We start from the raw sequence: 14,891 nt of genomic DNA on the forward strand, positions 1-14,891 counted from the left end.
AGGCACTCACCGAGTGGAACAGCACTCCTACCGCGGCACTCACCGAGCGGAACGGGCACTCCCGGGCAGGCACTCACCGAGTGGAACGGGCACTCCCGGGCAGGCACTCACCGAGCGGAACAGCACTCCTACCGCGGCACTCACCGACCGGAACGGGCGAGCAGCGCAGCCCCCTGGCCCTCCCCCACCTCCGCACGGGACTCGAGGCGAAAGGCCTCGAGTATGGAACCACCCGTTACCGGCCTCCCTTTCCCGGCTGAGGCCGCCACCCCGTCCCCGACCTCCCCCGGCACGGCCGACGCAGTCGGATAAGCGGAATCAGACAAACAACAGCCAGTAACGGGGTCCCTGACGAGGTACGTTCTTGGATGCACAAATGTGATCAGAACTAGGTCTGTATGGCTTAGGAAAAGTAACGGGGGCACTCGGTGGGCACAGGGGGCTGGCTCTCCCTGGGGTCTGCTGGTTTGTTCACAGGACCGTGGCAGGCACGACCTCCTCAGTCACTGGTGGTCTGGGCTGCTGTCCCTGTGCTGGGCTCTGCCTGCACAGGGCTGGAGGCAGCAAGGGCCCAGGGAACACACCACCGCCCTGTCAGCCCTGCTCCACCTCCTCCTTCCTCCAGGAAAACAGCCGGGGTGATGCACAGCCTCGGCCCTGCCCACGGGAACGCACTGGAGCAGCACAGGGGTTTCTAGCAAAGTGTTAGCTGGCTGTTAACAAAGGCTGTTAGTTCAGAAAAGCAACACAAGAGCAGGGGCTACACGTGGATGTTCTTGTAGGTGGTCTGATGGTCACAGCAGGTGTCTTATTGCCATTGAGCTCTTACAAAACAGCATCACAAGGAGCTGGAGCCGAGGGAGCAGCCAGTGCAAGGAAAACATTGTGGCTGCACAACATCCACAGTGGAGCAAGGGGCTTGGTTCCACCTGGAGTTGGATATTGCTGGGAGAGAAGACTTGGATTTGTGCACATATTGGGATAGGGGAACAGCTGTCAGAGACAGAACAGCACTGAGTCCCAGACACCACGTCAGAGGGGCTCTGTCCTGTTCCCCTGGTTACACATCAGCACCAGAACTCAGTGCACAATTGTTCCTGGCGATGCTGTCAGTCCCACTGGACTTGAGAGCCACAAACACCAGATTTATTGTCTTAGAGCAAGTTTGGAGCAGGCAGCATCACGTCAGACAGTGCAGGGTGATTGTGGAGCTATCCCATCAACGCCTCTTCCCTACAGATTGCCAGTGTCCTTTATTTTAAGATCCAAGCGAGGCTACGGAGTCACAAGTCGCAGCGGTGCACCCAGCCAGGACTGGCTGTCACATCACCCAGACTCACAGGAGACGATTGAGAGAACTGTGCAAAGCTTTTCCTTCTAGGATTCACTCCATGATGCGCAACAGAAAACCAGAGGGAAGTGACAGGATGATTTACTGGCCCCGGGAGCCAGTGGGATCCAGCTGGTTCAGCTCGGACTGATCCAGCAGTTCAAAGTCATCCCCTTCAGCATCAGTGTCCAAGTCCAAACTGGCTGCTCTGAGGTGAGTCTTTGCCCCTCTCTGGGGATTGGTGCTGCGTGAGGAGCCGGGCTGAGGGCCCCCTGACAGTGCCAGCTGGATCATGCCCCTGGTGACAAAGCCAGCGATGTTGTTGGTGAGATTCTGCACTGATGGCAGCGTGCCAAGTTCCTCCTGCTCGTATGGGAGCTGCAGATCCTCTGTCCCTTGTGAGCGGTACGCCAGGCTCGGGATCCCAATGCTGGTGTCATCTTCATCATCTATGCCAGTTGCTTCTGGGTTTATGGAGGGAAAGTCAGGGAGATCCCTGGCAAAAGATTCTTCTGGGTCACTGTGACCATCCAGGTCTGGAAGAGGAGAAAGTTCTTTAATTGCCAGTACTCACCAGCACCCACAGGCCCAGGCAGGAGCTGGGCCAGCACCTCCCCTGGATGGACTGTTGGGAGCTCACAGACCACTCTCTTCAGCAGCTCCCTCCCCCATCCCAAGTGTTCAGATCCCACTGACCTCCCAGCTCACTCGCAAGGAACAGGGGTGCCAAAGCAGCCACCTGCGAGAGGGGAGCAGCAGCACCCACAGCCAGGCTGGCAGAGCCAGATCTGCCTTTGCAGAGCTGCTGCCCTCGCTCCCCTCAAGCACCACAGGAGTGAAGGAGGAAGTTCAGTTCTGAACAAAACAGGCAATTGCAGCGCATTTCCAGCAGCAAGGCTGACATCAAACAGCCAGACTTCAATGATGGGAACACATCCTCCCTCCAGCCTATCACAGTGGTGCCTGTTTGGCATTCCACACCTTCCAGAAGCTGTTTCCTCTCACCTTCTGATCCCTCTGTCAGGGGCGTCTGACCCCTTGAAAGGTTAAACATCCCATTTTCAGTATAGGAAACCTCAGCATCTGAATGCTCAGAGTCGGAGATGGTCAGTTCCTTGGCAACCACGGAGTCATCCAGCTTTGAAATAGAAGAAAAAATTGAAAACATCAGCACTAGAAAGGTTATCCCCATGCCTCAAGACAAAACAGATGATGGAGTGTTCTCCAGCTAAACCTGGCCCCCATGGGAGACTGGTACCTGAGACTCATTCACATTTACTGCACAGGCTAGGAGACTGCAGCTGGCACAAACAGCTCTGGACATTCTTTCGTGGAACAGAATGGGCAAGACAAATCTGAAAGGACAGTGTCCTCATCTGCTCTCCTGTCACTCTCAGCTGTGCTGCCAGATGTGCTGCTCACGTCTCAGCCAGATGCTGCACATCCCCACAGTGTGGTTTGCTCTTTCTAGCTGAGCTCTTCCCTCTCCCAGAGGCTCAGTTACCTTGGGGCAGAACGCAGCCAGCTCCTCTTCGCTGTCACTTCCGTCGTCTGCGGCTTCCTGACCAAGGGCCCCGCCACGCACTGGTAGAAACCAGACACAAAGTTGTTACTGCTACTGGGGCAAGGCTCTGTGCAGGACCAGAAAACCCCAAACTGCACACAGCAGAGCAGAGCCAGCTCTGTTCCACAGCAAAGCCATGATCATTTCTGACTGCAGCCATAGCAGGGTTTTTGCTGAAATGAACATGTTTAGAACTCCCTCGCACAGAGCCTTTCCTCCTTTTTCCAGAATAGAGAACACACAGTTCTGGCAGCCTAGAACTGGAGCAGCTCAGTGCTGTGAAAAGCCCACGGCAGCTGCTTCCCAGGAGATGGCTGCAGAGGCGGAACTGCCTCTCTCTCTTCCCAAGGCAGTTCCAAGAATTTGCCATACCAGACATGCAGCCCCTACCACCCACCACGGCCGGAGCCTCTGTTCACAGCCCGTTCCAGGTCTCAAAGACCAAGGTGTGAAACCCTGGGGCCAGCAAGGGCCAGAACTCACGCTGCCTGTCGCGCTGCCTCGCTGTCATGTATCCCCGGACGCTGAAGTCCAGCCGCTGCAGCACGGGCTCCAGCCGCAGGTACATGCGCTGCCCCAGCCTGTGGTACACGGCCAGGGGCCACAGCAGGACCAAGAGCACTGCAGGGAGTGGGATGCAGGTTAGAAGGTCATTCAGGATGCTGCTTGGAAAACATCCTGCCTGTTTTGTGATGCAGCACAACACAGAGCACGGCAGCTCCGAGCACTGAGGGCAGTGCTGTTAGAACAGGTGCCATCACCTCTGCCAATTTAACAAAATTGAGAGGCCAACCTGTTAGTGCTTAGACCTGTAGTTACTAAGCACTCAAACATCTCTGCAGACCAGACTTTAAGTCCTGGTCAAGAACCACCACATTCCTGGCAGAATGCATTGTTTTAAATTTTAAAGCCATTCACACAAGCTTTTCTTTTGAGCCCCATTCCTCAGAACCTGGCACCCACTCATTGCATTTCACATGTAAGTCTGTGTTGGCACAGAGATTTACTTACACAGCAAGTATGAGAGCAAGAGCCCAGGGATATACCGGCCCAGGACAGCCAGGAAAGTGAACACTCCACACACTAGAAGGCAAAACTGAAGACAAGGGAGACAGTGAGTTTCCAGGGTTAAGCAGTAGGTCCACTCACTTCTTGACATCTCAGCCTCTGCAAATTCTGGGTCAAGTCATTGTTCCAAAGGTGAAGCCTTCACAGTGTCCAACCACCTGCTCCAGTGTGGGCACAGACAAAGGGGTATCTGCCCTCAGAGCCACAGGCAGCTGAGGCCTCCTGTCTCAGGGCAAGAGGAACTTCCCACAGCAAGGACAGAACAGCAAGGAAGAAGCTAAACTAGAGAGCTCTTCAAGGTGAAGAGGACAAGGACACTATCACTGTGCTACAGGTTTCTCTTTCCATAAACTCAAAAAAGCTTGACACACTTTCTCAAGCTGTTAAAACCCAGTGAGGAGACCAGTTTGACAGACACTTGAAAAGCCAGAAACCTACAGAAGGAGCAGCCACGCTCTCACTTCAGTGGTGCAATCCACACACTGACATTCACTTTCTCCTCCCTCCTCCACAACCTGATTATTCTGCCTAGGCTTTCCATTCTTCCCCACCATGTAATAGGCATGGTGTTGTGGGAGACCTCCCATGACAACCTCCCATCCAGAAACGAGTTCAGCCAGTACTGGATGCCAGCACAGGAGGATCCTTGTGGTCAGCAGAGGCTCCACACCAAACAGATTATTTCTGAACTGTACATTCTTACCTTGCCAGGACTTTGCCTCTTGAAAACGAAGAGATTACTTAAGAAGTTGGTCCCAGTCACCCATCCTTCAGCCAAATGATGACAGAGCTCTGGCAGTCCCAGCAGCCGAGGGTGGACGTATCCCCAGCTGCAGTGAAGGCAGAATTTGGGAAGATATTGTTGCATCAGTGTCAGGGTTGAAGACCCTTCTTACGAATACTTGTCTTAATGCTTCCTTCTGTTCCCACCCAGACAGAGCTCTAGAGATGAGGGTCACTTGCCCTCCAAGCAGTGCCCTGCCCAAAGCAGTTCATCTACAGCCCCTCTAGCAGCATCCCAGTGCTCCCACAGCAGCTGATGAGCAGGAATTTCAGTCAATGGTCTGGACCAGTTTCTACGCTACTGCAGGGAGTGCACAGTGCAGAGGCAAATCAAGTGATTCCATTTACTTTTTCTGTGTTTATCTGGTCAACTGCAGCCTCCAAGTGTTCAGCATGAGGTCTAGAAGCAGCCTTGCACCTCACTTCATGTACTCAGTTACTTTGGAGGCCTTGAATTGGTCAGTTCTGTTAGTGTTGCCTAACTGCTAGTCATGAGTACCTGAAGTTTAGAAAGAGCAATTCCTTTTGTGCTTGGGCCTCTTAAAAAAGAATGAATAAAGACAATTGTCCTTTGGCACCAGCTCAGGTGATTTAATCAGGAACTGACATCCAGCACAGCCTGGCAGTGGCGGCAGGAAGGTGTGCCCAGAGAGGCAGGTGTGAGCAGTGAGGCAACACCTCAGCATTTCTCAACCCATAATTAATGCTGCAGTCAGATCATAACTATGCAGGAACAACTGCTGGAACCAGCCTGTTAAATATTCCCTATCAAGTCTCAAAAGACTTCATTAATTCCCACAGAAATGCTGTTTTCCTGCTACTGGAGACCCAAACAAGAGGAATTGCTCCTAAGGCAGCACCTCTAACTTCAGGCAGCAGGGAGTTAAGCAAGCATATCTGGAGGCTGGTATGAAGGCAAAGTACAATAAAATGGCTTGGGCAAGTCAAAAACATCTCACAACCACCTGACTGCACCTGGGTTTCCATCTGCCCTCTGGTCGAGCAGCTCCCAGCTCCCTCCTCCCTTCTCCCCCTCCTCCTGGCCCAAAGGGGCCAATATCCCAAGCACGTGCAGGTAACAACACAGTATCACAGCAAAGTATCACAGCAGAGGAGTCAATTAGTTTCCTACCTCTCATTGTCTAATTCATCAGGTCTTGCCACTAAAATATTAAGAACAGACACTACATTAGTTTCAAGGAATTTGCCATGGGAATGTTTAGCTCTTGGGATTTAAGTAAAGCTTTAATGAGCTGGGGAACACCTGGAAAAGACATTAACTGTAATTACAGGATGGAGAGGCATCACTCCATAACAAATCTTGAGCGTGTACGTGTGACAGCACAGGACTGCAAGAGTCTCCCTGTTGCTCCTTGGTGTTTGTTGGACACTAGAGGCTGCCCACTTCCCTCTCCCCCACTCCCTGCACGCCCCAGCTGCAGAGGAGGCACAGCCTGCAGACTGTAGGCACCAGGGATTTAAATCCTTTGATACTTTCCCACCCAGGCTGGGACTTGAAAGGGATGTACCAGCCACCCTGAGAGATCAAATCAGAGGGATGAGGGAGCTGGACAGACGCTGTCTCCTAAGAAGGAGCCTGAGCCAAGCTTTGAAACTGAGAAAGCTTTAATGTCTTCCCAGGAACTACAGAGAACACGTATTGAAGCAGAAAGCTGGAAGCTGAACTTGCTGGTTAGTCAGGGAACCAGCCCTGGGAACATGCAGACCCTCACACTGCTCCAAACTAACCTGTCCATGCAAAGCCAAGGGACCCCGAGCTGCTTGGAATGGGGGTGTTCATCAGTGTATTAATGTCACAAAGGAGGGACACAACTGCTTTGGTTACTGCAAGCTGGAAACTAACTTCATTACAGCTGCTCAGATGCCTCTTCTCCCAAAGAAATCTCTGATCAACCGCAAGACTGAGACTTTGTCTTCATCCTAAACTGATTATGGATTCTGAGGGGGAATCCAGATGAGTTCCACATATGCTTCCATTTCTCACCCTGGTACTGAATGCTCAGAAAGTGAATCATGGTCTCATGCCTGCACTAGATCACGTACATCCTGTGGTTCAGGATTACAAGACAAATACCAGTGTCACAAGCACAAAAAGAACTTGTGTTTACACAGGTTAGAATACTCCATCTCCAGAAAGAGCATGCCTGCAGTACTCTTGCTGCCTTCTAGACTCTTAAAGCAAAAAGCTGAGGTTTTAACCATGTAACTGCAGGCAGTATAGAGCCTGTAGTTGTGGGGCTGGAAACTGGGCTTGATTTGCTGCTATGAGCTCAAAATGCAACTTACCACCAATTTCTGGCCAGATTTTGTGCTTCCACTGGTCTAGACACACTACTACTATGAGTGTTACAGCAATCAGGAACAGCAAACGAAGGGAAGTCAGAGCAAAGAACCTACAGGGAAGAAACCAATGAGTTGGTACTGGCCAGATCTTTATGAGACAAAAAGGGATAACACAAACCAACCTCAAACCACTCACTCAGGAGGAAAACTCAGCACCTGCTACTCAGTCAGCACGCAGCGTGCCCCGGGGGCAGCTGCCGGGTGACTCGTTTGCCCGTGTCGGTTCTCCCGGGCCAGCCCTGCTGCACAGCTCCTGTCCCAGGCAAGCCGCCCTCCCTCCAGCGCCACAGCAGGCTGAGCTCTCCCGGCTGGTCTGAAACGCTCTCGGGTACACGGAGAGGCCGGGGCTGCAGTGGACCCAGCGCTCCCGGGCCCCTCACGGTCCGCTCCTCCCGGGGACAGCTCCCCGAGCCCCGCCGGCTCAGCCCTGCCGGCCCGGTCCCGATCCCGGTCTCCATCCCGGTGCCGGTCCCTATCCCAGTCCCAGTCCCGGTGCTGGTCCCTATCCCAGTCCCTGTCCCTGTCCCTATCCCGGTCCCGGTCCCTGTCCCTATCCCGATCCCCATCCCGGTGCCGGTCCCGGTGCCAGCCCGCCGCTCACCAGAACAGGCCGTGCACCGCCACCCAGCACAGCGCGCTGCGGCCCGGCCGCTCCCACACCAGCGCGGCCTGTACGGCACCCAGCAGCGCCTCGTAGGGCCCGAGGCGGCCGCGCAGTGCCGCGCTCAGCGCCTGCACCCGCCGCTGCCGCTCCCCGGGCCCGGGCCCCGCCGCCGCCGCCATCGCTCCCTCACGGCGTCAACATCCGCCCGCCCGCCGCGCGCGCACGGCCGCCGCAACCATGGCGGCCCCCAGCAACACGCGGCGACTCCGCTCAGCGCGCCGCCATCTTGGCGCATGCGCGGCCTGCACCTCCTGGCGGGACGCGCCGCGGACAGAGGTGCGCGGCGCTGCCCCGGAAGTGCGCGGTGCGCGCGCGCACTGCCGTTGGCGCCGGCGGGAGACGCGGCGGTACCGGAGTCGGGCGGGGCGCGGAGCGGAGCGGAGCCTCGGCCGCGATGCCGCGGGAGATCATCACCCTGCAGCTGGGCCAGTGCGGCAACCAGAGTGAGCGCGGCACGGCCGCGGCGGGCCCGGGGGAGCGCGCGCCGGGCGGGGTCGGGATGCTGTGGGGGGGGCAGTTAGCGGGGCCTGGCGGGACGGGGCGGGGCTTGGGACGGGTGGGGTGGGGCCAGGCGGGATGGGGCGGGGCCTGCGGACCGGGGCGCTCCGGTCCCGGTCCCGGTCCCGGTCTCGGTCTCGGTCTCGGTCTCGGTCCCGGTCCCGGTCTCGGTCTCGGTCTCGGTCTCGGTCTCGGTCTGTCTAAGCGCTCCTCCCCGCAGTCGGGTTCGAGTTCTGGAAGCAGCTCTGCGCCGAGCACGGCATCAGCCCCGAGGGCATCGTGGAAGAGTTCGCCACCGAGGGCACCGACCGCAAGGACGTTTTCTTTTACCAGGTACGGGCGGCCGCGGAGCGGGCACCGAGTGCTGCCCTGCTCCCTGTGCCCCGGCAGTGCAGCCGGGCTGGCTGCGTCCCTGCCGCCACCGTGCGGGCGGGAGCGGCGGCTCGGCCCCGGTTCCCGCTCCGGGCTCCCGCCTGCGCTCCCGGTGTGTGAGCGGAGCCTGTGCGGGTGGAGCACAAGCACGAGGCTGTGGCTGCCATAGATAGTGGCTTATGTAAGCACCGGAGTTCCTCCCACTCCAGGCTGGCGGTGCTCTGGGCACAGAGACACACAGAGACGCTGCACTGAGCACAGGAGCAGCCTCTCTCTCCCTGCTCCCTCTGGCCAGGCCCGGCCATGTGGGGCTCACCTGCAGCCAGGGGTGGCTCACGCTCTGGCAGGGGAGGTGGCACCGAGCTGCAGCAGCATCGAGATCCTCTTGCTCCCGTTGTAGGCGGATGATGAGCACTACATCCCCCGGGCTGTGCTGCTGGACCTGGAGCCCCGTGTCATCCACTCCATCCTCAACTCCCCTTATGCCAACCTTTACAACCCAGAAAACATCTACCTGTCTGAGCATGGAGGGGGAGCTGGCAACAACTGGGCCAGTGGCTTCTCGCAGGTACCAGCCCTAGAGCTGCTGGGTGAGACTCTTCAGCCCTGGGGCTTTGTCCTGTGTCCATGTGCTGTGTGGCACCCTGGGCACAGCACCACACTGCCAGTCTGACTCGACTCACACTGAGCTTGAGCAGCTCTTCTCCATGTTCTGTGGGAAAGGAGCAAAACCAGTCCTGATCTCTCTTGCAGGGAGAAAAGATCCATGAAGATATTTTTGACATAATAGACAGAGAGGCTGATGGGAGTGACAGTTTGGAAGTAAGTAAACAAGGGATTTGGATCTGGTGGCCCTGCCTGGTGTTTTCCCAGCTAGGTTGCTCTTTGTAAGGTTGAGCTCAGCACTCTAGTGGGCACAGATTAGCTCAGTGAGATTCTGGGACTGAGCACAGAACGTGTAGAGAGGGGATCTAGGAACAGGGGGTCTGTCCATTCCCACTCCATCTGCCACCCTGCCCCAGGAGTTGTTCCACTGTTTGCTTGTGGGGCATTTTCTTTATGCTGTCCATGTGAACATGCACACCCTGTGTGCAGACAGGGCTGCCAGGTGTTCATGTCAGGCTGTGACATGGCAGCAGGGGAAGGGAGAACATCACTGAAACAATGGAGGACATTGAAGTGCCTGATGTGGGAGCTGAGCATGTGGGAGCTGCCCTGGAGTCAGGCAGTGGGAGCTTGGCCTCGGTCAGACTAGGAGGAGGGAGGGGTGTAAGGACCCAGGAAAGGGCTGAGGACATGCAGTTCCATTTCCTGGGATGGACTGGACCCTAGAGGTGACATTGGAGCTATTCCAGTTCTGTTCTGGGTGGGAATCCTGAGCGCTCCCGAGCAGTTGTTGCACTTTGCGGGGTGTGCAGAGATGCAGGTCCCACTGTGTGGGCAGGAGTGGCCTGAGGAGCTGTGGCTGCTGCTGGGGTCTGGAGGAGCTGGGGTCAGTCTGCTGCATCCATGCTCCCAGCTGCTGCACGGAGCTCTGGCCCTGTTGGCAGGTCTCTGCTGGAGGTAGCAGGGGTGACACATTGTCTGCCTGCTCTGGGGCTGAGCTTCACCTTCAGCACCTTCTGCTTCCTTGCAGGGCTTTGTGCTCTGCCACTCCATCGCTGGTGGAACAGGCTCTGGGCTGGGCTCCTACCTCCTGGAGAGGCTGAATGACAGGTGAGCCCAGCCCTGTCCCCTGCCCACAGCCCGTGCCTGGCCCAGCCTGGGCAGCCTGCCTGCAGCAGGAGCTGGAGAGCGCTGACTCAGAGCCACCACCCCCACCAAAACACTGCCTTGTGCAATCCCTGGCACGCTGCCTGCAGAAGGCTGGCTCCTGATACGCCTGGGGACTTCAGAGGCTTTGAAACTGGACTTGTTCTGTCCAAGCTCTGCCTTCCCTCAGCCTCCTTATCAGGCAGCTGCCTGCGGACACCCTGACGGTGCAGGGGAGGGTGGGAGGCTCTGACTGAAGGCTGTGAGCTGCCATCCTGGCCTGTTTCAGCTTGCATCCTCTTGAAAATACTTGTGAGCAGCTGCTTAATCAGCCTGTGGATGGCTCAGCCTCCCTGTAGCTCCTCTGGCAGCCGGCTGCTGTGCTGCTGGGGTAGGCATTGCTGGGACACATTCTCTCCCTCCCTGGGAGCCACTCTGGCTGCAGCTTTGGTGACTCACCCTGTCCTGAGCCCTGGAGACTGCTAAGGCAGCCTGTGGGAGGGGAGAGCATAGCTTGATGGTGTTAACCCTCAAGATGCTGCACTTCTCACTAGGTATCCCAAGAAACTGGTGGAGACCTACTCAGTGTTCCCAAACCAGGATGAGATGAGCGATGTTGTAGTCCAGCCGTACAACTCTCTGCTGACTCTGAAGAGGCTGACCCAGAATGCTGACTGTGTGGTAAGAGGCCTGTGGTGCAGCCAGCCCTGAGGAGACAGCCTTGTCCCCACAGCTCAGAACTGCAGCCCGTCCTGGGCCAGCACCGTGTGCCTGCGAGCCCGGGAGCAGCAATGAACAGACAGACAGATGGGCCAAGCAGATGTGGCTCCAGGGACCCTCACTGGTGCTAACCCCTGCAGAGCTGCCTGGCATATCTGCCTTGGGTCCAAGAGATGTTCCCAAGGCAGTGAGGACTGGCTGTGCTTCCTCTGTGCTGCAGCCCCTGCCTGAATGCAGCACCTGTGTCTTGTGCAGCACCCACGACATCCCCAGCCAGGCAGCGCCTTCAGCCTTTGCTCACGTCTAACCGAGACACTGCTCGTCCCTACAGCTGGTCCCTGCAGCTGGTCCCTGCACGTGGCAGTGCAGGAGCAGTTGCACTGGAGCTGCTGCAACTGGCAGTGCTGGCCCAGGGGTAGAGCTCTTTGGGAGAGCATGGGGAGCACAGCCAGGAGGGAGGGAAGAGGTTCCATTGAGGGTGTCAGTTACGTGCCACACATGAGTCAGCTGGTGGTTTCAAGTGTCTGCCACTTGTGCAGAGGGCTCCATCCAGGGCCTGTGCTGGACCACCTGGGACACACAGCCAGGACTGCCCTTCCTTGCTGCCTCAGGGGCCCTTCACAGAGCCAGGTTTGTCTTGCAGGTGGTTCTGGACAACACAGCCTTGAATCGGATCGCAACAGACCGGCTGCACATTCAGAACCCGTCATTCTCACAGATCAACCAGCTGGTGAGAAGGACTTTCCCTCAGGAGAAACCAGCATGGGGTTTCCCTGCTCTGTTCAGTTTAGTCTGAACCAGCTTCACGGGCTGGGCTCAGGGCTGGGCAGCCTGGAGCTGAGTGAAGGTCCTGTGCCCTTCCAGATGCCCCAGCTTCCCTTGGCATGTCAGCATGAGGCTCTGTGACCCTCTGCTGACCCTGTCCTCTCCCCTAGGTGTCCACCATCATGTCTGCCAGCACCACCACGCTCAGGTATCCCGGGTACATGAACAATGACCTGATCGGGCTGATCGCCTCGCTGATCCCCACGCCCCGGCTGCACTTCCTGATGACAGGCTACACACCACTCACCACGGACCAGTCGGTAAGGCAGCCCCGGGCTCTCCTTCCCACCCCCAAGGGCAGAGAGGCTGTCACACTCACCTTGCAGCATCTGTCAGCCCCGTCTCGCTGTGAGCTGTCACTGCACGTCCCAAACGCCAGGCCCACGTGCTCACACGTGACTGCTGCATGTGCAGTGAATCAGACATGAGCAGGCAGTTGTGCTTGTGCCAGGCTACCTGCTGCATGCATCAGGGTGGCTGTCGAGATCATCAGGGTCAGGACTGGCAAAAGCTACCCTTAGCAGTGATGAGAGCAAGGCCAGGAGAGTGGCCTTGCCAGTGCTGCCACCCCCATGAGCCATCAGCTTTAGCAGACACTAATGCTCATGGTCACTGGTGGTGGACTACAGGTGTCAGCCCATTCTTGAAGCTCAGTCTGTCTGAGAGTGAATTTGCCATCCCTCTACACTTCAAGTGCTGCTTCTTGCATTTTGCTGGTCCCTAACCAGTGCCCCCCAGCCCCTGGGGGGGCATTTCTGTTTCGGGAGGTGCTCACCTGCACTGACCCACCACGGCCCGGAAGGAACTAACAGCTGCTCTTCTCCTCTCCCTGTGTGCATTTCCTCAGGATGTTTCTCAGAGAAGCAAATCTGAAAAACTGCTGGCTCTGAAAAGGGTATCAGTGTGTGATCTGTCCTCCAAGGGAGGAGTGCGGGCAGGGCTCAGCCAATGGCTCAACCGGTGCAGGAGGGGGCTGGCACCTCACCCAGCTGTCCCTCCTGTGGGCAGTCTGGGTGCTGGCCCTGGCTGTGTCCCCCCTGGCCAGCAGCAGCTGGGCAAAGCCCCAGCACCACTTGGGGAGTGGCCAGGCTGCCCATAGCTCAGAGCTGGGCAAGGCAGGGAGGTCATGCAGTGGAGAGCAACCCCTTTCCTGTTGAACCCCACTGCTCCCTGCCAGGCAGTGGGACAGGACCCATGTTTGACAGCAAAAACATAAAACAGGTCCCTGTCCCTCTGTTCTCAGTAGAGCTTCACCCCCAGCCCCTGCTGTGCTGCGAGCTGGAGGCCAGACAGCCCCAATGCTGGAGCCTCCACTGACACTCTGTTTCTTGGCCTGGCCATGCCTGTTGTGTGGTGTTGGCATTTCCCTGTCTAGCATGTGGCTTTGCATGTGACTCCATCCCCAGGGTGAGGGCATTTCTGTCTAGCTGCCCCCTGCTCCTGTGTGTGTGTGTGTGTGTGTGTGTGTGTGTGTGTGTACCAGGCAGCAGGAGGGCAGGGAGCAACACACCTACTCCCTCTGACCCCTGGCTGGCCTGTGCAGGTGGCCAGTGTGAGGAAAACCACAGTCCTGGACGTGATGAGAAGGTTGCTGCAGCCTAAAAACGTGATGGTGTCCACAGGGCGAGACAGGCAGACCAACCACTGCTACATTGCCATCCTCAACATCATCCAGGGGGAGGTGGATCCTACACAGGTGAGTCCCCGTGGCAGTTCAGGTGCTGATGGCCATGGAGTGGCTCAGGGAAGAACATGTGCAGTGCTTGAGAGCTGTCGTCAGGTTGCTCCTGTTTGGGCTTTGCCTCATGGAAAGGCTGCTGAAATCCACCTTCCCATGGCTGTGCTTCCTGTGAGGAGCAGCTCCTGGGTCTGCTGCGGCCATGCTGTTTGTCCCTCACTCTGCTGTCCCTTGCTGTTCTCATCCCACCAGGTTCACAAGAGTCTGCAGCGGATCCGGGAGAGGAAGTTGGCCAACTTCATCCCCTGGGGCCCTGCCAGCATCCAGGTGGCTTTGTCCCGCAAGTCCCCTTACCTGCCGTCCGCTCACCGCGTCAGCGGGCTCATGATGGCAAACCACACCAACATCTCCTCGGTGAGTGCCTTCCAGACCTCGTGTCCCTTCAGTCTGGGCCTGTCATGAAGCCAGGGACGGGGGTGGGTGGCTCCCAGCGGGGCTCAGTGTCCTCCCATCAGTCCTGCTGGCTTCTCTTGGGAGGGGTCCCTGGGGAGGGAGCTCTGCCCGCCTGACCCGGCGCTGCTCCCCAGCTGTTTGAGCGGACGTGCCGGCAGTACGACAAGCTGCGCAAGCGAGAGGCTTTCCTGGAGCAGTTCCGCAAGGAGGACATCTTCAAGGACAACTTCGACGAGCTGGACAACTCCCGGGAGATCGTGCAGCAGCTGATCGACGAGTATCACGCAGCCACACGCCCTGACTACATCTCCTGGGGCACGCAGGAACAGTGAGTGCCCTGCCAGGAGACGGGAAGGTCCATGGCCACCCCCACGCACGCCGGCAGGGCTCGTCCCTGCCGTGCCCACGTTTGTCACCCCTCAGCGCTGCCAGGTGCGGCAGAGCCCTCGTGCCAGGGCTCCTCTGTGGAAAGCTCTGCGGGCAGCCCGCAGCTCCTCGGCGGGGGACAGCCCCCGCCCCACCGTGTGCCCTGGCCCAGGACAGGACTGGGGCAGCTGCGCGCTCTGCTGGGAGGGAACCTCTGCCTGTGGGAGCAACACTTGCTGTGAGGAGGAGGAGAGTGACCCTGGGGCTGGGAACAGGCCTGGCCCCCCGAGTTTGGGCGCACGCAACCCCTGTGGCCAAAGGCTCCGTGTGGCTGAGCTAGTCCTTGCCCTGGGCAGGAGCCTTGTTCCTCCTTGGCCAGATCAGGCCTGGGGCACGGGCTGTATCTATATTTTTGTAGGTTATTTTGCTTTAATAAAGGCTGTTCCTGCACTGA

The 14,891-nt window shown here is 57.6% G+C and overlaps 2 protein-coding genes across 2 annotated transcripts; one reads left to right on the top strand and one right to left on the bottom strand.

Annotated features, from left to right (window-relative positions):
- Positions 1–340: 340 nt before the first annotated feature.
- RETREG3 (reticulophagy regulator family member 3) lies at positions 341–7,909 on the bottom strand. The gene is made up of 9 exons (XM_021532859.4): positions 7,711–7,909; positions 7,053–7,159; positions 5,878–5,908; positions 4,666–4,792; positions 3,906–3,990; positions 3,378–3,515; positions 2,835–2,914; positions 2,336–2,468; positions 341–1,866 (listed from the first exon to the last, which is right to left on the bottom strand). The coding sequence occupies exons 1-9, from the start codon at positions 7,890–7,892 to the stop codon at positions 1,433–1,435; spliced, it is 1,317 nt and encodes a 438-aa protein (XP_021388534.2). The 5' UTR covers positions 7,893–7,909; the 3' UTR covers positions 341–1,432.
- Positions 7,910–8,074: 165 nt separating this feature from the next.
- Positions 8,075–14,891, top strand: TUBG1 (tubulin gamma 1). Its single transcript, XM_021532839.4, has 11 exons — positions 8,075–8,216; positions 8,492–8,604; positions 9,044–9,211; positions 9,397–9,465; positions 10,280–10,359; positions 10,950–11,076; positions 11,759–11,845; positions 12,051–12,200; positions 13,484–13,636; positions 13,871–14,032; positions 14,206–14,891. The coding sequence occupies exons 1-11, from the start codon at positions 8,168–8,170 to the stop codon at positions 14,401–14,403; spliced, it is 1,356 nt and encodes a 451-aa protein (XP_021388514.1). The 5' UTR covers positions 8,075–8,167; the 3' UTR covers positions 14,404–14,891.

This window comes from Lonchura striata, chromosome 27 (assembly GCF_050655825.1).
Source record: "Lonchura striata isolate lonStrDom1 chromosome 27, ASM5065582v1, whole genome shotgun sequence".
NCBI classification, from domain to species: domain Eukaryota; kingdom Metazoa; phylum Chordata; class Aves; order Passeriformes; family Estrildidae; genus Lonchura; species Lonchura striata.